Source organism: Abramis brama (assembly GCF_963993115.1).
Source record: "Abramis brama genome assembly, chromosome: 23".
Lineage (NCBI taxonomy): Eukaryota > Metazoa > Chordata > Actinopteri > Cypriniformes > Leuciscidae > Abramis > Abramis brama.
The window spans coordinates 27,454,791-27,480,868 of NC_139985.1; the positions used below are offsets into that span (position 1 = coordinate 27,454,791).

The following is a 26,078-nucleotide window of genomic DNA, read 5'->3' on the forward strand; positions in this document are numbered from 1 at the left end:
TTGGCTGCACTGCTGAACACTGCAAAAACACATTGTAAATAGAAACCTTTGACAGAGCACAAACATCAAATCTGTTTGGCTAATATATGCTATAATTATGGCGAAAACTGATCCTAGAGCAGTAGTAGTTATGGGCAGCTTTATTCCCTGTAAAAGCAGTCAGAAGCAGCAGCAGTCAGTGGTTTGAGTGAGAATATTCCAGGCTACTTTTGAGAAGCACCCTGTGTGTTACCAGTGAATCACTGAATCACTCACTCAACCAATCAGCTTAAAAGCTCAGCCATTCATGATTGAATCAAGTCTTTTTGTCTTTCATTTAAATGTTCACGTCTACTAAGAGACCATCATACACCACACGTGTTTCCCCACAATTACAACAAAACAGATCCATCATCAACTAACGAGAATCCTCTTTCAGTGCCACTCCAAATCTCCTTCTTGTAAATGGCATTATTAATAATAAAAATATATACCTGCGCTATAATCATTCTGTGAAGACATGAAAGCACTAGCTCGCTCACAAATTAAAATGAACATGCACTTCATTTATTCAGGAATGAAACGGGACACGCTGTTATTTTGCGATATGAATCAAAATGGCAAAGTGAATCATGTAACACTTTACATTAAGGTCTCTTTGGTTAACATTAATTAATGCATTAACTAACAAACTAACAATGATCAATATATCTGTACAGCATTAATTAGCCTGTTTAATGCTAGTCAATAATGTTCATGTTCGTTCACAGTGCATTAACGTTAAGGATTTTAATAATGTATTGATAAAAGTATTGTTCATTGTTACTTTATCAACTAATGTTAACAAATGAAACCTTATTGTAAAGTGTTCCCGTTAATCTGAACTACAAATACTTCGAAGTCCCAAAAGCCATTTCAAAAACTTTATTTAAAGTTTACTACAGAAACAGTTTTCGTTCAGTGCTGAACAAGCAAAAGCAGAGAGACATTCATGAGAACGGAGAGAGCAGAGAAGCAGATGATGTTCGTGAGGGGTTAAAAGGTCAAACGAAGAGAAAGCGAAGGCCTTCATCCAGAGACAAAAACTAATATCGCTTGAAGCAACACTGTGAGAAGAAAAAGCATAAAAAGATGCACAGATCATTGCAGATTCATTTCAAGGCATCTCTGAATCAGTGATTCTTAAACATTTTTCTTAAGCCATTCATTTATAACAAAACTGTACACAAATAATGGGGCTTAAGACTGTACAACACTGATCGTGTGACGAACCAACTCTTTGGTATGAGTATGTACAAAATTTGAAATGTTCTCACTGATTTTAGATTATGTAACTCAAAAAAAACCTTGATCCCAAAACTCCTCCCTGGCATTCACATATTAAACGTCATTATTACTGTTATACAATGAGTTATTCTAACCATGATAGTCCTTTATGGATTTTGTGACAAAAATCAAAATGGAGAAATTCTAAACTTTTATTTTTGCCCTTTGTGGTAAAAATACATGTGTGTTTCTCCTGCACTGTACAGTAGCTCACATTCAATTTGAAGACACTCAGAACTTCAATAACGTCCATTCATGCTCCCTTCATTCAGACATTGATGTAAAACCCTCTGTGAAGATATGGAAAACAGTCTGAAGGAACTTGTGATTAGCAATCGTTTCTTAATACGGTGAAGAGAAACTACAATCAGCTACTGAGTCCGTTTTACTCCAAACACTCCTGCTTTTAAGAAAATGGACACTGTAAGTTGACAAAGTCCGACCTGTCGAGAAGATAAATCATTTCAAACCATCCTGTGATATGACGGAAACTGATAGAAAAGTGATTGTTAGATAAATCAGCAAGAGCGCGGACCACTGATATGACGGTACACTCAAATTATACCCATTACGTAAAAAAGCAACGACGACTTGCAAACCGGATTCAGATTAGATCTGCTTGACCGGACCTCCTCATCCGTGCGGATAATATCTGCCGGGACACCAGGAACGGCTCTTAAGACAGCGTCTGTCAGTGGTGAGCATTCATGAGTTCAGAGAAGTGCGTGCGTGTGTGTGTGTGTGTGTGTGTGTGTGTGTGTGTGTGTGTGTGTGGTTTGGAGGGTTTTGGCCACTAGGAGGCGATCCAGGAGTGACGGAGGCACTCGGCAGCCGTGGCTCTTTTCTCTGGGATGAGGTCTAACATCGGGATGAGGAAGTCCGCGAAATTCTGGGCTTCGTCTCGGGCCCACTCGTACTTTTCCACCAGCACGTCCTGCAAACCCCACGGTTTCAGCTTAGTGATGTGCCTTAGGTCACCTAGCACACAAGTAAATAGATGGACACATCCAATTAAAAGTGAGAACTATCAGTTTCAAAATAGACTACACAGCAACATTTACGCACACTCAAAAAATGTATGGCCATCCCATTAATGGCAGCGCTGACATACCTCATTAATCACTCTGACATTCACACAAAGCTACTGAACACTGTGAGCAAGTTTATCAAGTAAGTGAAAGACATCAGCTGAGCAATTACTCATGTGATAAGCGTCTACTGACAGATGTACCTTTCTTGGTGAAAAATTCCTTGGAATATTTGCCATTCATGATGAGTTTACGAGGAATCTTCCCCAGCAGCTCGATGATCAACGCGATGTGATCTGTTGACAAGAGAAACAGAAGATAGCATTTACAACAAGCATTAGATGGAACTTTTACAACTAGTGACTTGAATTGGTCATCTATGATCCCACTAATTTATGTTTGTCCTTGATCTTAATGAACATGTTTTATTAAGACCAGACATGCCAAGTCCTAATGTACCTGTATATTAAAGAGGACATAATGGGTCTTTCTTTTTATTTGAAGTTTTTAAAGAGAGCATATTAAGCTGTTTTACAAAGTCTTGATTTTGATTTTTGGGCTCTACTAGAATAGGATTTCATGCTTGAATGTTCAAAAAACACACATTCTCCATTGTTGCAGCTCCTCTTTTCCCAGCCTGTCAGAAACGCTCTGTTTAGTTCCTGTCTCTATGAAGCCCCGCCTTCTGATAAGCACAGTGTGCTCTGATTGGTCAGCTGGACCAGTGTGTTTGGGGAAATCCAGACTTTCAAAAACCCATCTAGATAAAATCTGGAGATGCAAACAATTTGATTTTTGCAGGCGGTCTGAACACAGCTTAGAGGCCGCAACCTCTCCAGCGATTCAACTCCCAGTGCCACCTCCGTAATGACAGCTCAAATATTACACTGCGCTTGAGAAATGGATGCATTGGACGTCATTAGTGAACTTGCAATGGCTCTCGTTCAAGTGCTAATTAAAGGGCATGGTGTGATTTGTTCTCCCCATGTGTTTTTGAATCACTTGCGGGTCTGGAGAAGTTGTCTGGGCGGAATCCAGACCATGGGGTTCGTATGGTCGTAAAAAAACCTGGAAAATTTTAAAATAGCAATTTCTAGGCCTGGAAAAGTTTTGGAAAAATAAACCCAGAAAGTTTTGGAAAAGTCATGGAAATTTGTTTCACAAATATCTCTCTCTCGCTCACTCTCTCTCTCGTTATGACACGCATGGCTTCACATCAGCACATTGCATCTGCACACGGTGATACAAGACTTTCGCTCATGTTTCGGGACAGTTGATGGAATCGTCACTTGCCCAACCGGGACAGTGTTGCATCGTCACAAAAGTTTATTTAAAAATTAAAGTTTTTGTAAGCGATCCCAAGCAATATTTCTAATTCAGTGCTTAACTTTTCTGTGCGCTCTCAGTCACATCTAAAGCGCGCACATAAAGCCGCATCGCAAACAGCTCACAAGTACCAAATTGAGTGATTTTTTGTGGCTTATTGCGCTTAAATGGACAAATACACAACATTATCTCAAAACGCCGGTCTTGGTGTGTATCCTCGTAAACAAAGTTGGTTGTGTCTTCAGTGAACGTAACCAGTCTGTTTTTAATTTACAGTGAAACTATCCAGTGTTATTTCACATTTGAGTACTTATATTTGTAATGTTTCTGTACCTGAACACTACTATTAGATCTACCTAAAAAAAACCATTCATTTCTATTTATTCTATGGTATTTATTTGTGCAACTGCTTGTAATTTATGTTTTATTTTTCTGACTGTTTACTGACTTTGCAAATTCAATTCAGAATTTGAAATCAAGCGTCCCTGTGTTGTGTGTAAGATACTGCACAAAAATTACTCCAAAGTAAAAACACACACATATAATTGAGATAATCGTAATGTTAAAAATATATGTATGCTTTTTAAATTACATTATCCAAAACAAAATTCATGCCCTGGTTTAATTGCTAATATTTTTTAAACAAATTTCAATACATTCGGGCATTCAATGGCATGACGTTATGTTCTCTGCGTGGGGTAACCTCTGGCACAGTCACAGCTTGAATTTATTAAAAATAGCAAGCAATCGAATAGCATTAATAGTCATTAACTTTAGTTAAGATATATGATAAATTTGCTTATTTTGCATGTATACATAGACTTTCATGGAACATTAGGTCATGAATATTGCCTCAAATGTATTGGTAAAAATGTGTATGAACCCTGGCAGCCTGTGGAAGAATAATTACCTTCATCTCTGGAATAATCCTCTCCGGAGTGAGGCTCAAACAGGTAATCCCCTGTCGCCAGCTCAAATGCCTAGAGAGAGACACACTTTGAGAAGACGAATGTATGTGTGCGTGGACAGCGTTCCTAGGATCCAGTTCTCTAGATGGTAGGTTGCTATCTGAAAGGCCAAACCAACCTTCTCACCCCTGCCCGAACCGAAGCCGCCACGCCGTGACAAGACTCTTTCGTTACGCAGCGGGCTTGAAATGCTGATACAGATGGAGTTTAACCTCTTTCTCTGGGTCTGACCTTACTGTTCATTGAGTCATTACTTTAACAACATGCTAAAACAAAACTCTTTCGTAATAAAACTCGAGTATCGGGTCATTACTTTAGCAACAGGCTAACTGCGTGCTAACTCGGTCAAGTCTCCACATGGAAAGCTATTTGTGTCATGGAAAGTTGGAGCCTGTGTAGAGTGCTTTGTTAGGATGCTGCTTTATAAGGCGGTTCTCTAGGTTTTGAAAGAGAGACTGAGATGTTTTCAAAAACTGTTTCTTATCAAAAAGCCTTCAAACGCACCATGCACGCTGTGCTCCAGATGTCAGCTGGGGTCCCGTATCCTGATCCGATCAACACCTCCAGAGAGCGATACTGCCGCGTCTGAATATCGTCTGTGAAGTGCTTATGCTGACGATGACAAACGAGAGTTACATTAGGAGGAACTAACCACTGAAAACCCATGAGGATATCACCTTCTCGATCAGTCAATTCAACTAATGCATCAATCAACAAGAATAAAGATAGATGATTACAGAATCTTTGTTTTTGGGTGGACTATCGCTTTAACTTTCTGATTGAGCTGTTTTTTTGTTTGTTATACATGCAAAGAAAAGTCCAGACTCACCACCCAGCAGGCGTTTCCCAGGTCAGCGATTTTCACCTGGATCTTACCAGCGTTTAGCGGCTCCAGGGGGTTGAGTAGCAGGTTTCCCGCAGCATTCTTAGCTGCAGTAAAACAGAAGCAGGAGAAAGACCATTTTAGAGTTAATAACACACACACATTCTGGGTCGGCTCTTGTGAGGTTCAGTGTGTTTGCTGAATTATAAACGCTAGAGCACCTGTGGTTACACACTCACAGACAGAGAGACAGAATGATACATAGATTGACAGACACAGATAAATAGTTAGATAGACAGAACGTTCCTAGAAATACCCGTTTTTTGGCGTGTTCAAACTGCAGGAACTGGGAACGATATTAATTCTAGGAACGCCTTTTAGGGGAACTAATTTAGCTCCTGCTTCAGAGTCGGGTCTAAACCAGCACTACAGGAACTATCCGTGACGTTCGTATACGCTGATTGGCCGAATGCACGTGAAACACCAGCACTCGCCATTTTTAAAAAGCATGTAAACAGATTATAGCCTATATATTTGCTCCACAAACTAGCTCTACAAACATGGCAAACAGTGATAGATGGAGCTCTCAACCTTTACGCTAAGGAGAAAATCCAACGCAACTTGAAACATGATTATGTATTTCTGCTCAGCTAGCGACACTGGGCATCAAGCACAAGGCAAACGCTAAAACCTTTTCATATACTGTCTACTTTTTTTGTACATATACTTTATTAGACAGGACAGTTAAACAGATCGTACACTAATGAACACGGAGAATGCGAGCGCTGTTAGCTCAGGCTCTGGCGTTCTCAGCGCTGTCAAAATAAAAGTCACAACAAGAAGCGCGGCTCACGTCACAGTTCCTACTGGCGGTGCGAATGCAACCAGCAAAACGGCCCTAGGGGAACCGCCCTGGTGTCAAGCACCCTGGCTCCTATAACTGCGTACCTAGAACTACCTAGTGCAAAAGACCCTATAGATAGACAGAACGATAGATGGAACATTAAATAAAATGAAAGATAAAACGATAGATACTCTCTGTCTTCCAAGAACCACAGACAAAGAGACAGATAGATAAACAAACAAATAAATAGACAGAACGATAAACAGACAGAACAATACAATAATAGATAGAACGATAGATAGATGGATGGATAGATAAATGGATGATATATATACACACACACACATGTATTAAGTGCAGTTAACTGTACGCCACAGTGTAATGCAATTTCCATTATATATTGTTCACTTTAAACCTAAATTTAGTTTTTCAAGAAGTCGTTTTTAGTCAAACAATGTCATGTCATTGTTTGTAGCCTGGTTTTATGTGCATTCATGCATGCTTGGCTCACAGGAGTATCTGAAGTTTATCTTGCTGAGACACCATGTTTGGTGAAACAGAAATACTCCTGACTATGCTTGTCTAACACTTACAGATAAGAACATACACTTATGTGGCTGGGGAAACATCACAACCTCATTAAACAGAACAAGAACTCTGTCAGAGCAGCCGACGGTTTTAATGAACTGCTCCTGAGCTCTTGGACAGCTTGGGTCATGCACTTCTGCTGCGGTTTGCTCTGAGGCCTCTGCATTAAAACACTGGAAAAGAGGCAAAATGGCACATATCCAACTAATTATTTTTTAGTGAATTTTTATTGAGGTCTAATTAATGATCTGTCCAGACTTACGCATTACCATGCTTGTGAATTCAAAAATAATTTCCTGACTTTCATGACTGTGGAACTCCATCTTTATAATCAACTTACTTCATCGTAGGGATGGCCGAGATACCGGCAGAGATTTAGGACCATCTTCTCTATCATGACGCTCACGTCACATGATTTTGCTGTGCGATCAGGAAAGCTTAGCGTTTGCATGCGTTTTTTAACAATGCCATTTATAAATAGGCCTAGGTGATTTTAAACCGCAATAATTAAGCATCGAAAGAGAACTAATTTCACAATATGTATGCACTGTCTCTCTGAACGACATGAGAGAACTGAACTGAGTGCTTTTTACCGTCTAAATGGGCTAGAACAGCTAAATACACATACCTATGTGTCAAAATGACCATGTATTTGCAAGTGTAAACAGCAATTTGTCTGAAGTAAAGAAAACGCAAGAGTATAATGGATCTGTGATCTGTCATTATTCATGCTGATCAAACAATGACAAAAGAAAAAATCTCTCACTGCTCTTGACTGTATCGGTTTCGTAACTGTAATAAGAATAAATGTATATTTACACAGTGAAGACTATGCAGTGCTTTTTTTTTCATACATTTGATTACTTTATACATTTTATGTAGTATTTCTTATTTATGCTTGAAATGTTTCAGTTAGGTCCATTTCATTTATCACTGTTTACTGGTCTTCAGTAAGCTTGAGAGTTTTATTTAGGCTATTTTGATATCATAAAAACCTTATTTAAATCAAATTAACTATAACTATATCATTATCGTGAAATAAAATTACTCATATCGTGATATGAGATTTTGGTCCTATCGCCCACCCCTACTTCATCGAAAGCATGTTGTATGTGAACTGTCCCTTTCCTGGATTAATACTGCTATTAAACAGCGCAAAATCAGGCTGTTTTAGTATGTTAGCAAAACCAGTTCAGTGTTAGGAAACACACAGAGGCGGAGAGAGAGGGAGGGCAGTTAGTAAGGCGCAAACAGAGAATTAAAGAGAGGGGCATTCCTCCAGCGAGGGCTCCGCACTGACCGTCCTTCAGGCTCTCCTCCTCTGTGACCGCCTGCGCGCTGGGGTCCACCTCCATGGTGAGGCCCACCTCCGCCCTGGGGCCCTCAACAGAGCCGTTCAGCTCCGCCGTGGGGCTCTCTTGATCCTGCACCCTAGGGCACTGTGACTCAACCATGCCACAAATCAAAGGTCCATTACCGTCTGTGGCGGCAGGGGACGGAGGACTGGGCTCTTTCTCTTCAGTGCCGTTGCATGCTGGGTAAGGGTTAGTAGGGTCAGAGCCCTCGGTGCCGCTGTCGTAGGGGTTCACGGGGGTGTCGTCCTTCATCTGCTGCTGGAGATCGAGGCTCTGCTCGTCCTCAAGGCCCGGGCTGTGACCGTTGACGCCGCCTCTGAGCTGAGACCAACCATCTGAGACACCATCTGCAGTGGAAAAAAAGTCCAAAAGTTTGGATTTCAATACAATCTCTGAGTTGAAACGTTAATATATCATGGCGCAAGACTAAACCGCAGCAACACCAGTCATAATTGATGAAGACAGTAGCTGGAAGCATGTTTTTTTCATCATGACGGATGTGGCTACACTCACAGAAGAGCAGCAGAGATTCTGCAACACTACAGATATTGCACAAATATTTGCGCCTACTGAGTCAGTTAATAATGATATCATTAACTGCATTCACAACTGCTTTAGATTTACATTTACTTTTCAAGGAAGAAGAAATGTGGTGTTTGCCTGTGCTTGACGATAAAATGCTAGGGTGTTGCTGATGGATGTCAGAGCATTGCTAAGTGGTTGCTAAGGTGTTCTGAGTGCACTGATCTGCGGTTGCTAGGCGCTTGCTTTCTGGGGCTAGGTAAAATTATGTTTTTTCTAATTAATTGCAATCTTCATTTGAACAATCTAATGGTTTCTTAAAATCTCAGCAAGTGTAATTCAATTCACAAGAACCGGTTCTGTTTAGTGAATCAAAATGATTCAGTGGATATTACAGGATGTATAGATGGAATAATATATATATATATATATATATATATATATATATATATATATATATATATATATATATATATATATATATATATATATGACAAAGCTGTATTCAATGTCACATGATCCTTCAGAAATCATAGTAAAATGCTGATTTTGTGCTCAATTATCATCAATTAATATTGGCACTCTATTTTTTATATAAGATTCTATTTTTATATATTTTTGCCATATTGATTGAATAGCAATTTAACTGTAGTGTTGTCAGTGTTGTTATTGTTAAATAAAAAGAAAACTAAAACTATTAAAAATCATGTTTGTTAACTGAAATACAGCTTAAATAAAATGAAATATATTTATTACATTTAAAAAGCATACTTAAACTAGAAATTTTGAAAATGAGAAATGATTCCTTGGCAACTAACTGAAATAATAAGTAATAAGTAAAATAGTAAGTATTAACATTACTAACACTTGCTAAAAAAAAACGAATAACAATGTCATAAGCACATAACAAAATTACAAAAATCTAAATGAAAACTGAAATTTAAACATAAAAGCTAATTGAAAATATTAATAAATACTACAATAGTATACAAATAATACTAAACACTCCCCTTTGATCATTTTTAAAATAACTATCTTTGTAATGTAATCAGTTGCAAGGTTCCCTATGTAATTTGCTGCATTAACCTTGAGAGAATCTCTTTAATACGCAAGCAAAATACACCCGAATGATTCAGAATCAAACAGAGAGCTTGTGAAATGTGTCTCTGGCCCAAGTAACGTCAAGCCTTGCTCTAACCGCACTAATACTAATAATCCAGTGTTCCTCACCCAGTGTGGCCTCAGCTGTGATGTCATGCAGTGTGTGACTGCTGGGGACTGATGGGGTGCTGTCGGGCGTCTCCGTTTCATCCTCCTCTTCCTCCTGTCCTTCCTCAGGGCCTTTCTCCAGCCCCTCGATCTCCAGAATCCTCTTCTCCAAGAGCTCAGCCTGACGCTTCTGTTTCTTCTTCATCTTTTTCTTCTTGTTCTTGGACATTTTGGCCATCTGAAGGAGAGAATCTTGTGATTTTTCTAATCTTCTGAACAATCCATTGAGACAAACAATGCAAGACGAGTTTGAGTGTTTGTTTGAATAACTAGATGTGGAACAGTAAATTAAATCTGGTGACTTCACAGTTATTTATTTGTGCGTGAATCTGCGGCTGATAAGCAATAAGGGAGACGCTACAAAACTAATCTCAGAGGAACACTCACTTGTTTTGGGGCCGGAGCTGTGCTCACTGCAGTGGAGAAAGAAGATGAGAAGAGAAGACAACATCAGCATCTTGTTGCGCACAATCAACGTCATGAAAGCTGGACATTTCTCAGTAGCTACACAGAGTTCAAAAGTAGAGCACATGAGCTTCTCCAGAGATCCACACTGTGGGAATGTGTCAGCCTTCAGTTGTTTGGAGGAGCACATGAGTCACTGCTCTCCATTTAGAAACATCCCGCAGACTTTACGTCACTCTGAATAATGTATCAATGGAGATGTTCAATGCTGAGCTGTCAGAGGAGGTGAATGGATGTGAGGTTACTAAGTTACAGCTTAATAAACCTGCAGACGGCACCACAACAATTTCATGTAAAAAATCAAATCAATAAGAATATACTGTACGTAACAGAACATTCATAAACTCCCTGACCCAGTTGAAATGTTAAATACAAGGTTTTCGACCAATGAATTTCCATTGCATTTCCAGTTATTTGTGATTTCTAGCTAATAAAAAGATTAAGAATAACTAGATATTCTTATTGTTTATACATTACTGTACCATTCATTTTGGGGGCAGTACGTCGTTTCGTCTTTTTATATATATTTTTTAAATAATTCTTAAGATCAAAGCTGAATTTTCAGCATCGTTACTCCAGTCTTCACATTAAAATGTTAATTGTAATATATATTTATCATATTACAAAAACATATTTTTTAAAACAGTTATAGTCTTTGCATAAATCAGATACACAAATACTCTACAATACAAACATACTGCAAGTTTCAGAACTCAAACCTTTAAACCAGTTTAAAATATGAATTATTCTTTTCTAGCCTTCTTTGAACAACTCATGTCTGTCCATCAATCACAGGCATGATACTGATGTTGGATAAAGATGTCATGTAAGACCATCAGTGGATGTCAAGTAGAGAGTAAAAATAAGGATGGAAAATGATCATTTTTATACAAATATTGAACTTTTTTTATGCACTTTGCAAACTTAATTAACTTCAAGAAACATAATCTAAAAATTAGGGTTGGGCAACGATTAATCGTGATTAATCGCATCCATAATAAAAGTTTGTGTTTACATAATATATGTGTGTGTACTGTGTATAGTTATTTAGTCTATATAAATACACACATACTGTATGTATGTGTATATTTAAGAAAAATTTGGTATTTATATATAAAATATTCATATATAATATAAATTATGTATAAATATATCTACAGTATATACATGCAAATTTTTCTTAAATATACACATACATATGTGTGTATTTATATATACAAAATAATTATACGCAGTACACACACATATATTATGTAAACACAAACTTTTATTTCGGATGCGATTAATCGCAATTAATCGTTGCCCAACCCTACTAAAAATATGAAACAGCATTTCAATATTTTGGGTATGTTTATATATTTCGGCAGCATTTGTGCTTGATTACTGACCCTAGTGGGAACTCTACTAATAATCTAAACGTTGTTTCTCTTGCATATCTGAGAGGAGATCTTGGGGTCACCTGCGGATCCAGAGGGAGGCGGAGCTCCAGATTTCTGCCACTCGGTGGCCTCCGCCGCCAGTCTCTTGACATACGCCTCATTCACATCCATCAGGATGTTCTCTGGCTTTATATCAGTGTGAATGATCTTACACTTGGTGTGCAGGTAGTCCAGGCCTTGCAAAACCTAGAGAGAGAGAGAGAGAGAGAGAGAGAGAGAGAGAGAGAGAGACAGAGATTGAGAGAGACAGAGAGAGAGTTGTGAATTGCATTTGACTTTCTATACAACCAAACTAAACGACAATGAATTAAAAATAAGCACCTGTCGAATAATGCTCTTGACACACGGCAGCGGCAGGCCCTGGTAGTTGGACTTAATAATCCACTTCAGCAGATGGTGGCCGAGGACTTCAAACACCATACACACATCTGACAGCGCATGTTAAAGGGAAACGATGCTGAACGTATCTCTGGAGAACAAATTCCAGCTCTCAAGCCAAAAAGCTCCAGCTCACTGCGAGCTGTTCTCCACAAATAAGAGAGCGAGCTGAACTGAATCTGGGCAGAGCGCCGAGTCTCACAGCTGTGGATCAAGAGATCGAGCGGCAGCTGAAAACTGCGCCTAAAAGCAAATATAGAGTACACTAGAAACACACCTGTGGATGTCTCAAATGATTTATGCATGTGTGTAGGCTGTGTTCTCAGTACTGAAAGGATACGGGTCCCGTTCACGCCTGAGATCTTGAAGTCGTCCAATAACTGCACCACTTTCTCCCTGCTGGGGTCATTCTGGTCTGTGTTCCTGACCTGAATCCACCAGACGGGATTGGAGAAAATAGCTCTCAGATTTACAGGCAACATTTCAAAACCATTTTCTTTGGTTTGTTATGAAATAAACCGCATTCTCATTTGATGAAACTACTTTCCTCAGGCCATGTTGGCTACAACTGACTTCACTTTTTTCCACCGCAGTGTGGCATACTCTCAAATTCATCTGAAACTAAATGTTCTTGTTTTCTATGGCAGCGCTGGCGTCGGAGTAACTCACCGCTCTCAGGAGCTTGATCTCATCGAGTGCTGTTTCTGTGTAGTGCTCTGCGCTCTTAACCACTTTCATGGCCACAAAACGCTTCCCTCTGCAACCAAAACAATAAATTACCTCCAAGTACACGTACTTCAAATACATAAATGGTATTACTGAAAGAGAAAAACCATCAGGTAAGTGAACATACTGTGTGTCCCAAGCAAGCCAAACAGTGGAAAAATGACCCCATCCCAGCTTGCGGATTACGTGGTACCGTCCATTGAACAGGTCGCCTATTTTCACATGGTGATATCCACCTAGAACATGTTGGGATTGTTAGAAAACACTGCTAGAAACAAAACATCTGGAATTATTTGAGAATCAGGGTACAAAATGAACACTGGTTATCTATCCTTTTCATTTATTAAAAACAAAATTCATACAAACAATTAATTGAATACATTTCTTCAAAGACTTCAAAAAGAAAACCTTGAGAAGTTTGGCATAATCCTTAACTATTGTTTCTAAAGAAGAAAAAAAGAAAACCGTTTCGCTGCTTGCTTAATGCTTTAAACATGTGGTGAGAGCAACATGCAGAAACATGCAGAAAATAAATAAATAAAACAAGAAAATTACAGGTGAAACTTGAAAAATTTGAATATTGTGCAAAAGTTATAACTTTGATGATGATGGCTTACAGCTTATGAAAACCCCAAATTCAAAATCTCAGAAAATTTGAATATTACTTGAAATCAATAAAAAAAAGGACTTTAAATACAGAAATGTCGGCCCTCTGAAAAGTATAATCATGCATATGTATATAGTTATATATACTAAATATATTAGATTCACCTTTTAATTAGAATTACTGAAATACACAAACTTTTGCACGATATTCTAATTTTTCGAGTTTCACCTGTAAATAATGGAGAGTATTTGATTTTTATGATCAAGTCAATGTTATTCATGTTGTAAAATGTCATACAAATTAATTTATGTAAGAGCATCAATTAATTATTCATGATCTTTGTTCACTGATATCATTTGTATATCAAACAGATTTTCAGAGAAACAAAATATCACCCATTATAACCCAACCTGGGATTTGATCAAATGTTTACTTTGTTTGAACTATTTATTCCAATAAAAACTGCGACTCTGATTTAATATGTATGCATGTTTTTTCAAGTTCCAGGTTTGCTGTGCTTGTTTGAGGGTTGCACAATTGGACAATAAAAATCATACTGTGATTATATATTATAATATGACTATAAAATAATGATAATTATTATTAGGATAATTATAATGATTTTTATTGCATAAAAATATTAAACAAAATAAGAAAAATTGCATTTGTAATAATCTAGAATGTAATAAAAACAATAATAAAATCAATTTTGAATATTTTTAATTGAAAATAATATTAATACAAATAATTATAGTTTTTCCATTACAACTGTAAGCTTACAATACTAATATGCATGTCTTAATTTCTTAATTTTCAAACGTTAAACAGGTAAGCTTTTATTTTGGCTAAAAAACCACAGGGAACCCTTAAAGTTTCTCATTTGCAGACAACTGATTTATAAATGCTTCTCATTACAGATCTGGTGTAATGGGAGGCGCATGTTGTTTATAAGCGAACCAAATGAGAATTATGCCACTGAAAACACTGGATCATGAGTTGCTTGTGTGCAAAAAGATAAGTGCTGCGCATCAATCTATAATGTGCAGCGCATATATTAATTTCATTAAATCGCAGCCTTTGTGATTTTATAATCACACTAAACCATATCGTGATTTTGATTTTATTTCGACTAATCGTGCAGCCCTATAGCCAAGTGTGGCAAAGAATTATTTTGAATCCTGTTTATAATACTAGTGCTTTCCAAATAATTACCTAGACCAGTGGTTCTCAATTCCAGTGCTCGTGACCCACTGCTCTGCACATTTTGTATGTCTCCCTTATTTAACACACCTGAACCAGATCATCAGCTCATTAGGAGAGACTCCATGAACTGAACTGAGTGTGTCAGATAAGAGAGACATACAAAATGTGCAGAGCAGTGGGTCACGAGGACTGGAATTGAAAACCACTGACCTAGACTGTGGCGGCCCTAAGTCTAATCTGACCCACCACAGTTTCATAATGAGCCGAAAATATTATAAAATTTATCATAATAACATAAAAGTCTCTAACATTGTTTTGTGCCATTGCTTTGGCAAAGCATCTGTCAAAAAAACTAAAAGCGCGATATCACCTTGTGCCCTTACCAAATAGCAAATCACTGCAATTTAATTAAATAGCCTAAGCATAATCGAAGAGCACACATTGCGTTTCCTGCGTCTCAGAACGGCTCAGTTCACAGTGAATGAATGCAGTGAACTCCATCTCTGCATGTGCTGTGAGTTTAGCATGCATTTGGGAACGTAGCGGGCAAACAGTTATGCATTTTCACATTTTTGTGGGGAGATGTTTACACTACAGCAGGGGTTTTCAAAGTGTGGGGTGCACCTCCCCAGGGGGGGCGCCAGAGCATGCCAGGGGAGGCGCGGAGAGTGGTAAAAATTATAGCCTAATAATTAGTTTAAATTAATAAATTAAAAAAGTTAAATTGTTATTATTCTGAAAATAAGACTGCAGGTCTTGATGCCCAATTCTGATTTGTTGCCTTTATCCGATTTTTTTGACCATCCGTTTCACGTTCTTTCAATTGTGACCCATATCCGATGCATGTGTTTACACTCGCCATACTATCTGAAACATCACGCATGCTTAAAGTGTTAAAATCTCTTGCACAGATGGACGAACGCGAAATATGCTAGATGCTAGCTCTGCGATGCGAAGTTAGCCAAACATCACCATGATTTTGATCTCAGGACTCGTGGGAGCAGATTCTGTTTAAATATTGGCTTTAACGAAGAGCGGTCGGTCCGAAATTTTAGGATGAGCAAGCCAACCTTTGATATGTTGTGCCAACGTGTGTCCACATTCCTCTCCTACGACGACACAACGTTTCGTCCCTTCACAGAATTGGTTCCTCTCGTCATTAAACCGCGGATGTAGATAATGCCTCAGAAAATCCGATCTGCCTGTTTACATGACAGTCGCATTGGCACATATCCGATTTATTTCCACATATGAACAAGGCCTGAAACCGATCTCGAAATATCCAAACGCATGCGTTTTTTTTTTCTGTTTACACGTTCATTAGAACACACCCGATCTGTCTCATGGGAGCAAAACATCGGAATTGGGTCACATTTCACTGACCGTGTAAACGAGGCCTGCACTTTTCATGTTAACACAAACAATGATAAAAGTGAGGAGTTAAGAGTCTGACATTGCTATGTGTGTGGGTTTTTTTTGCGCCATTGGGTAAGTTGTGTCAAAAGGGAGTTTTCACTGTCTTAGACTTTGAAAACCCTTGCACTACAGCATTTCACTCTATTTGTAATGAGACACGTTTTTACGTTTTAAGTCTAGTTTTCCGCCCGAAAAAAAAAGAGGCTCAACCGCAGTTTCCGTCAAAATAAAAGCTCAAGGGTTTTTCTCCTGCAAATGTAGAAATTAGGGCAAAAGTATTGCAATTTCCCTACTGTAGCGCAAGTGACATATATATATATATATATATATATATATATATATATATTTATTTTTTATTTTTATTTATTTATTTATTTATTTTTTTTACAGTGCATTTGTTTTACAATATATGGCTATTACTGCTATAGGAATAATAATATAAATAATATGAATTACTATATTATTATTATAATCATATTCTAATGGTTTCACTTTCTAAAACACCAGTGTGAATGTAACGTAGACTGAGACACTATTGGCTCGTACGCATTTATTTGCGTTTCCACTATCAAAAGTTGTGAATGGTACCAAAATGCTGAACCGTACCGTACCACTTTTTAGGTATCCTTCCATTGGGGTACCTAGCACAGTGTTACGGTACTAAAAGGTGGAGCTAGACTCACTGCAGGATGTTGATTGGTTGACAGAGAATCGTCACTTGCATGCGTGCTACAAGGGGAATGACAACATAAGAAGCGCCATTTTTTAATATACAGTTTAATATAATACTACTGTTACTGTGTCACGAAATGTAATTTTAAGAGTTTTTCAGGCAAGAATGTAGTTGTTTAAAGCTCAAATTTGTGGTTTATTTATAAAGATGATTTTTTTTCCCCCGGTTGTGATCCATGCGATCAGCGGGCGCTCGACGCTCATGTTTCCCGGCTGGATGAGCCTTTCCTCGGCTAGTTCTTCTGATGTTCGCTGCTGACTCCGACGGTAGTGGTTAAACATGAGATATAATTCGTCTTGTGTAGACCTAACGGGCGATCTTTGCTCTCGTGAATATATAATTAGTTCCCTGTCAATCGTTTTGGCTGAGGGCTAAGTTTAGTTTCATATTATAGGCTATTTGTATTTAACTTTAATGTTAGACTAGAGCGCTGCATTTGGATATTTGACTGAATTGTTTGCTTTATTTCTTATTGTATAGCTTCTTGTACCTTTTACTTAAACTTTTACATTGGCTATTATTGATAAAACTGAAATTTTACAAAAAGAAATATGGTTTCTTGTCATTTTTTTATTACAAGATTATCACTGATGTTTATTGCAACATTTGTACAAATGCATATATTGCCTGGAATATGTTTAATTTTTTTTATTTAAACGAAAAGAGGTAACGTTAGGGTTGTGTTTTAAATTCCGTTTTGTTATAAATAGAATAACGTATAACGTGCAGTGAATATTCAATATGTGTTGCGCATGAACCACATTTGTGTCCCTATAATGTTTAATTTATTTAAATGAAAACGAAAAGAGGCAGAGTGGTGTTTTATAACATATTTCGTTTTATTGTTGCTTAGCCAGATCATGGTTAACAGACCTGAACCGTAACGTACTGTCCCGAACCGTACCGTACCGCTCAGTGGAAACGAGCCATATATCACAACTTAAAAGAAGGTTAAGTCTGAAGTTAAGAAGGTACAGTACGTCAATTCACTTTGTTCAATTTGCACACTGAACATGGGCTGGACCTCAAAGTGAACACCAGACTGATGAATTTAACTTATTAATTTAACCTCCCCCCCCAGAGGGAACGAGGTCCACCCACCACAGTCTCACAAAATCCTGTGGGAAACACTGTATATGCATATAATATGCTTTGACTGTCCACATGAATCTCTCCCAGTGCTGTGAGTGCAGGACTCCTACCCTTGCAGTAATCATTAGGGTCCTCTTGCTCTTCATCATCTGAGCCCAAGATCTCCTCATCTTGCTCCTGCAGGGAGTCAGGCTGCTGCGTGGCTCCCCTCGGGTGGGGATCAGGCCTGGAAGAACCAAAGCTTATCGTTAGAAAACAGTTGCGACAACGGCCACCTCTGGCTCTGGCCAAACGTCTTCACACATCTCATTCTAGATGCGCTTCTAGATGTTACAGGAAGGCAGACAAATATTATCTAATGCCTTTAAAATGCTGTTATTGGCGATAATTGAAAACCCTTTGTGGGGTTTGCTGCGTTTACAATTTAATACCACCATTATTTTGCTATTGCATCTATGGATGTCCACAGGGGCTTCTCTGGTGTGAGGTTCAGACATTTATGAAACCTATAAATCAGTTCAGGTGCAAACCGAAGGGACTGTAGTGATATTGCAGAATCAGAGAGTCTGTCTTCTCTGGTTCACAGTATCTCAGCGGGAGCTGTGAAGGAAATCTTAAGAGGCGTTAAACTAAGCGAGATCATAAAGAAGTCAATCTTTTTGAGTCGTGCTGCTGCAGCAAACTTAAAGGGATAGTTCATACGGAAATGAAAATTATGTCATCATTTACTCACCATCATGTCATTCCAAACCTTTCTTTCTCATGTGGAGCACAAAATATGATATTTTAAAGAATAATATTTTGAAAATATACAATGAAAGTGTCACTCGTCCACTCCACAGAAGAAAGGCATACTGCATGCATGAGGATGATAATTTTAATATTTGGGTGAACTATCTATTTAAGCATTTAACATTAGAATGAATGATACTGATCCTGCTTTACCAGACAAGTTTGAATTAGTGTTGCACGGTGCACCGATACTTCAAAAGTATCGCGATTCTCGGAAATTAAAAACGTCACGATTCCTAAATGTATTAGTTTCGATACTTCTAAGAATGACCGCGTTCCAGATTTGTAAGAGACGTATTTCATGTTAATGTGTGCAACGCACGCTTCCAGTGCCTCCCTATGGACGTCTGTGTTTTTCTCCTCACGCACGCAGCAAAGAAACTGCAGCTGTCATGTGACAAACACTACAGCGAGATGGCTGCATGTGCAAGCACAAGTGATACTGTGGCCGCCGGTCCACGACTGGTAGAAAAAGATGACGCGAGGAGTGAAATATGGAAGTACTTTGCCTACCTTGCTGACAGTGAGGGCAAAGCTACCGATAAGTCGAGACCTGTTTGTCGTCAGTGCTACAAACAAATGCAAACAAAGGGAGCCAACACCTCGAACCTGGCGAAACACTTAGCCGACAAGCAAGTCTGGTAACTTTAGTTATTACCGGTTACTCTTATGCTTCTTATGATAACTGAGGTAATGCTGCTAAATTTATTTTTATTTTTTACCTTGAATGTCATTGCTCTAATTTATTTTTTATATTTTTATATTTCATATTTTGTTCAAATGTTTAATATATCTGCTGTTCATATGTTCATTTATTAGTGTGTTATATGATTAGAATGTTGTCCCGGTTTTAAAATAAAGCACAGCAATGATATTTGAGTGTGTTTCTCCCTTTTCAGGAAAAGTATCAAAAAAGTATCGAAATCGCAATTCTTGACTTGGTATCGGTATCGAAACAATAATTTTGGTATCGTGACAACACTAGTTTGAATATGATTTATAACACTTTATATGTGTAAAAAATATTTTAAACTTACTAGATCAATTCCTATGCCTATTTTGTAATTGCAATAAAACGATAAAGTACATTTGAATGAGAGCATTTTAATCATCCATCTCCTGTCACCATGTCATGATACAGTATGTAGGTCGAAGGGCCTTGTGCCAAGATTCAGAGCGACACTACAAGACCAGACACTGTACAATTTTGCCAATCTGATTGTTATAATCATAGACGATTCATGAATTCTACCTGCATTGTATCTGAATATCTCATTGACCTTTTCAATATCATGCTACTTGCTGTGTTATTTCCACTGGTTGGCTGCACCAGCATTAATGCGATTAGATATGCGGCTTTGTGCCGTTCCCGCTGATGAGCTAGCCTAGCTGCGTAGCGTAATCTCTCTCATGCAATTGGCAATTTTCTGCATCCTAAACTGGGCTCTCAACTGCGGCTTGGAAGGTCGAAACAAGTCCAAAATAACATAAGCCTTTACAAGGACACTTTCTGAATTCTCGATATTGCTCATGAACAATGCGCAAAAAATGTCTGAAGCAGCGGATTAAATGCGCTGAAGATCCCACGTCAGGTTTGTTTCTGTTAGTTTTAAAATGTGAAGCTATACATCAAGATTCTGGTCTGAATAAACAGGTTGAGAGGGAAATAAAAATGTGCAAGAATTATGAATAAATGCAGTTAATCAGAACAGCCTGACTCCAGAGCAAAGGAAAAGCCTTTTCACAAATCCCAGAAGCTTTTTCCACAAAAATCCCAGGCAACACAGATTGTTCTCACAAACATGAAATTGTTTAATTGAGAAATGGTTATCTCTGTCTGCTTGCCAACTGAATCAATTTTGCGCTTCATGCGTCAATGAGTATTTCAATAATGAAGGCACCACCTGCGACAAATACACGGCAAACATCGACTTCAGATCCCAGGGATTTACAAATTCTGCTTGTCACTTGAGTTGATTAATTTTTGATTGATGCAAGCAAACTTTACAGTTAGCTAAAAAACAGTACACGTATTCTAATGAACATGTTTAGTCCAAAACGATTGTGTAGTTGGTGCGAAGGGCTGAACATGGAGGGTGTTACACCAGAAAACAATTAATTTAGCCAGATCCCAGATAATTAGAGGCTGTGCTAGAGAGAGTTAATTAGTGGAGGTATGCATGAATGCAACGCTGGTCAGAAGGGAGAGCTGTATGTACACACACACACACACACACACACACACACACACACAAACACACAAACACACAAACACACAAACACACAAACACACACACACGGCTCCTGGCTCAGAGCAGAGCAGATGTTGAAGCACAGCAGCCACGTCATCAGAGAAGAGATGAGTTTTTGAGAAGAAATGTTTTTGGTTAAAGATTATGAGGGCACATGAATTAAAAGAAAAAAGATGTGCATGGATAAGTCATTTACAATAAACACTTCAATATTCCATGAAAAATAGTCCATTTTGATTTCACTGTGACTAAGTTTCCTGTAGGCGGTCATTAGTCAAGGGTATAGACAGATGTTTTAGAGTCTCAGGGACGCTCCAATCCATCGGCCACAGATTGGTATCGGCAGATAATCACATTCTATGACTTGATCGGTAGCCACTAAATTTGTCCGATCTCATGAACTGATCGCAATCTGATAGCATAAAACACAAACAAGTAGACAGGGACTGCTGAATGTTAAAGGGGTCATCGGATGCAAAACTCTCTTTTATATGGTGTTTGCATATAAATGTCTTTGCAGTGTGTGGACACAACCACCATTCAATGAAAAAAATCCATTCACTCCTTTTTTTAAGGATTACTCATATTTTCTGAGCAATATGATGAGCTCATACACGATCACTGATGGACTGTCCCGTATTAGCATATTTCCGCCCTCAGCCATTTGTATACTGTCCGCCAAGGCAGCACTTTAGGTGTCTTATGTCAACACAGCTCATGGAAGAGAGGGGTGGGGTGAGCAGTTGCTCATTACCATTTAAAGAGACATGCACTTTAACGGGTCGCTGTGAACAGAGCTGTTTTTGAGGAGGTAAAAGGGTGTTGTTTTACACAGCCATTGAGGAATTTTAATCAAAGTATGTTACAAACTTTACATGAAGACCCTAAAGAATCATACCAGCTTGTGGAAAATGGCCATCCGATGACCCCTTTAACATTCAACAAGGACTTAATGCTGCTTACCAGAAAAAACAGGGTAACTGAAAGTTTAAAATCCTGAAAACTTGTTTTATTCAATATAATAATGGACTGAAAATGAAGCGCATTTAATTCAATGATAGCCTTTTGAAGTGTAATAATCACAATATGCTGCATTGCGATTCCTGTTCTTCCGTCCTCAAATTAAAGACCTCATACAAATTACAAAACATCACCTTCAGTGTAATGTCAAAATGACGGATGGCCTTCAGATTGTTCTGTCACTGCTAAAAAAAAAAAAATCTGTCAATGAGAACATTTTTTGGTTAACGCGACCTCTAAGTGGAATAATCACGTTTTGCTTTTAGAAAGAGTGTAATGTCAAAAACCTTTTCTTATATAAAAAGTTCTTATATTATCGTTCAGTAAGTTCAAACATTTCAAAGACAAGCATTTATTAAAAGATAATGACTGGAACGGTAATCGGAGAGCCGACAGTAATTAACGCAGAGAGATCACTGCAGACATAACATCTCCCTGCACCGCAGCTAATGAGACAAGCCACTGAAATAATACGCAAGTTCAAGAAATCACATGTTTTCAAGTGGTATACTTCTGCATGGAAGAAATGCATCAACCAGTAGAGATTCTGCTGTATCATTTATACTATGCTAGATATATTTGTGTGGCAATCAGTGGGCAGGACCTACATAAAATGTAGAGCGCTATAAAATATAGAGCGGGGTTTTTCTCAAACAAGGAAGGACTTGTTATTAAGTAGTTTTGATGAGAACAACGTGATTCGGAGTTTAGTTATTTGCTGTTGCCAAGCAATGTCGCAACTTACTGCAGACATATAGAATTGAAGTGATGTGCAGTCTAGGGTGAATGTGCACAACGTGCCCACCCTGAAACCACACCCATTAGTGCTTGTTGAAGCACATTTAGGTTTGGAGTTCAAAGTCACGGGCATTAATATGGAGAATGTCCTCCTTAAGAGCTTCAACTTTTCTGGAAAAGCTTTCCTCTAGTTGTTCCAACATGGATGCAGAGATTTGCTTTCATTCAGACACAAGTGTATCATTGAACAGCATTTCAAGTCAAGCCATGGGAGAGCAGTCAAGTTCTTCATATAAAATTAAATTAAATAAAAATCACTGATTAATACTACTAATAAATGTATTATTCTTTATAAATATGTTTTGATATGAAGAAAGCCGAAAACAAAAATCATTCTCTAACCACTGTTTTGTTTGTGGAAACCATGAAAATGTGGTCTGTCTTCAGATAACTGATCTGCTGCAGGAGGGATGGATAAAGACTGTGAAACCCAAATGTCTGGAGAGATTGTGGGTGGTCCTATTTTCTACTGTTGTCAGCTTACACAGCACAAAGCAGTCGAAATAACAGAATGCCTTGCATTTCATTGGTGTCAGTCTAAATATTCGCCTGCCCTTTCAGTGCTGTGTGGATAGGACATTGGTTATTTTGCTATTTTTGCCTGTTATTTTGATGACCTAAGGCATAATTATTCAAAGAACAAATATTCACCACAACCGAGACTAAGAATCAAAACAATGCATGTTTGATTAAATTTTGAAGAGTAGGGGGATTTATTTGTCCATTTAACTTTTACATTGGTGGAACATACAGATATCCCCACCCCAACTCATGCCATTGGTTAAGTTAAAGTAGCTATAGCCTAAAAATGGCTTACTTAATGGCACCCTAAGCCCTTGCAATCTTCCAGGGTATATGCAGGAATCATAGAGATGAATTTACTACCTTTTACTACCTTTTTTACCACCTCCACAATATTTTTTACTACCAACACGACATCAAGCAGCAGCCCTTTTTTGGGGGTGGGGGGGGTGGGGGGTTTGGGAGGGGTATGCAAAGCACCACTTACTACTTACTATAAGGTATAAGTGTGACACTGTCACACCCATCATACATATTAGGTACACTAATGTTTAATTGTGATCATTAAGTATTGTCATTGTCAATTATGTTTTTTTTGTAGTGTCGAGTTGAGTTTCAGTTGTCCTTATCTTAACCCTAGCCCTTGAGTTATCCTAACCATAGCCCTTAGCCCTAATAACGTGAATAATAACCTTGGCACTTTGTCACTGCTATCAACTACGACTCACTCAGGGCTCGACATTAAGCCTTTTCATGTGCTTGTCCTTTGGACAAGTAAATCTGTCATTCACTCGTCCGAGTAAAAAAGTTGCTTGTCCGGAATTTTTTTGGTGTGTGTGTGTGTGCTGTAAATATAATTTATTCTGAAGAAATATCCTCATCTGTGTTCAATCAGCTCTGATTTATTTAAATCTGCATATTGTCATATCTGCACCTTTAAAGGTCTTTGACTCAGCCAATTCGTACACAACGCTGAATCATTCAGTAATGACACACGGTTAAGTGTTGCTGTGAGATGCGATACGGTTCTGCTGTGATCTTTGTTTGGAACTATTTTCGCGGCTGAAACAGAACAAAAACAGTCAATATTGTGTCTAAAATGTAAGTGACTTAATTTGAACTGTTTATTGAACTGTTGCATCTAAAGCAATGTCACATTTTCAGTCGTGATGGTATTCAGGAAAACGGCACTCGTCATGTGAGGTTGCTAAACTGTATCATATGTTAAAAATATTAAAACTCATTTTGAATTGTGGCACTGGCAGTATGTTGTTAACTGAGTTTAAACTGAGTTTACATTTGTTTGGACTTCTGCTCGAGAGGCTGCGCGAGCCTTAACAGCGCAACCTTACCGTCAGTAATACTTATTCACTATCGATCGCAACTTACAATAAATATAATACAATCAGAATCATTCTCTCATTTTAGTGATTCCCTAGTTATTATTATTTTTGTCATTGACGTTTAATCAGGCTACTTGTCCGGTCGGGCATGGCAAATTCTCTTTTACTTGTCCCTTCAAAAAATCCACTTGTCCCGGACAAGCGTTAATGTCGAGTCCGTCAGGTCCTGTTGTTAGCACCGTATATATTTTTAAATTATGCTAGATGAAGTTAAAATATGGAGACACAAATATTAAGCAAAAAAATGGAAACTCATATATTGAGGTGGTGATGAAAAATGTACTACCAAGTCAAATTGCGTTTGTTACCTTTTACTACCTTTCAAGGGCCTTAATTTTGGTAGATTCTTTTTACTACCTTTTACTACCGCGCGGACACCCTGTCTTCCTCCGAGTCCACACTTTCATGACGTAACACGACTTTGACTGTTGGGTAGAAGTCTGCCGACGGAGATGGCTTCAGTGTGGGCTCGGCGAAAATGTGCACAAGGTGGTGCTCATGAGCCCCTTTCTGAAACCTAAAATGACAAGGTAATTTTCTATGGTCTTGTGGACTCAACAGACATGAAGTGTGCCATTTGGGACAGGGCCATAACTGTCTCAGCATATTTAACTGGGCTAAAAGAAAGAATGTTTGCATCAAAATGAATTGCACACTTCAGCTTTAAATTGGCAAAGTAACGCAAGTGGCGAAAGATCTTTCATATTGTGATGTATATACATGGATTGTTGACTGGATGGAGGCAGATCTGAATGAGAGCTTTGTTGATTGTAAGAAAGGGCGGCGTTTAAACGGACCAAATGATTGGAGAAGATTGGAAGATCAAGACAGACATTTTGAAGACATCATGAAGACACACTAAGATCAATATTCAATAACATGCATTTTTTTAGTAGAAAGCATGAATTTCATTTCATGTTGACTTGTCGTATATGTAGATTCTTATGCAAATTTCTATAAAAGCAAATCGATTACATTGCTATCAGCAAATGGAATGTAAAGCACAAAACAATAACTGGGTCCAGCAATGAATCACTTCAGGAAAAGAGTGGATAAGGAGGACAATTCGCCACGGAGAAACATGGGGTTGAGTGCCTTATTCACCACAGTAAGAAAGCAGTCTCTAAAACACTCAGATTCTCATCCGACTGGCATTTGACCATTGAATTGCCAGACAAAAATTCTGATCAAGTCAGGGATTTAA

The 26,078-nt window shown here is 38.3% G+C and overlaps 1 protein-coding gene across 3 annotated transcripts in view; it reads right to left on the reverse strand.

The window, feature by feature from the left end:
* Positions 1–888: 888 nt before the first annotated feature.
* Positions 889–26,078, reverse strand: part of srpk1b (SRSF protein kinase 1b) — a 52,308-nt gene continuing 27,118 nt past the window's right edge. For all 3 annotated transcript variants that reach the window (XM_084100806.1, XM_084100805.1, XM_084100804.1), the window contains 14 exons: positions 18,198–18,313; positions 13,164–13,272; positions 12,980–13,067; positions 12,651–12,738; positions 12,254–12,360; positions 11,953–12,118; positions 10,416–10,441; positions 9,990–10,206; positions 8,183–8,584; positions 5,457–5,557; positions 5,132–5,239; positions 4,570–4,639; positions 2,537–2,629; positions 889–2,283 (listed from right to left, as the gene is read on the reverse strand). In XM_084100806.1, the coding sequence (XP_083956932.1) occupies positions 2,099–2,283; positions 2,537–2,629; positions 4,570–4,639; positions 5,132–5,239; positions 5,457–5,557; positions 8,183–8,584; positions 9,990–10,206; positions 10,416–10,441; positions 11,953–12,118; positions 12,254–12,360; positions 12,651–12,738; positions 12,980–13,067; positions 13,164–13,272; positions 18,198–18,313 (1,876 nt within the window). In that variant the 3' untranslated portion in view covers positions 889–2,098. The remainder of the gene's footprint in view (positions 2,284–2,536; positions 2,630–4,569; positions 4,640–5,131; positions 5,240–5,456; positions 5,558–8,182; positions 8,585–9,989; positions 10,207–10,415; positions 10,442–11,952; positions 12,119–12,253; positions 12,361–12,650; positions 12,739–12,979; positions 13,068–13,163; positions 13,273–18,197; positions 18,314–26,078) is intronic.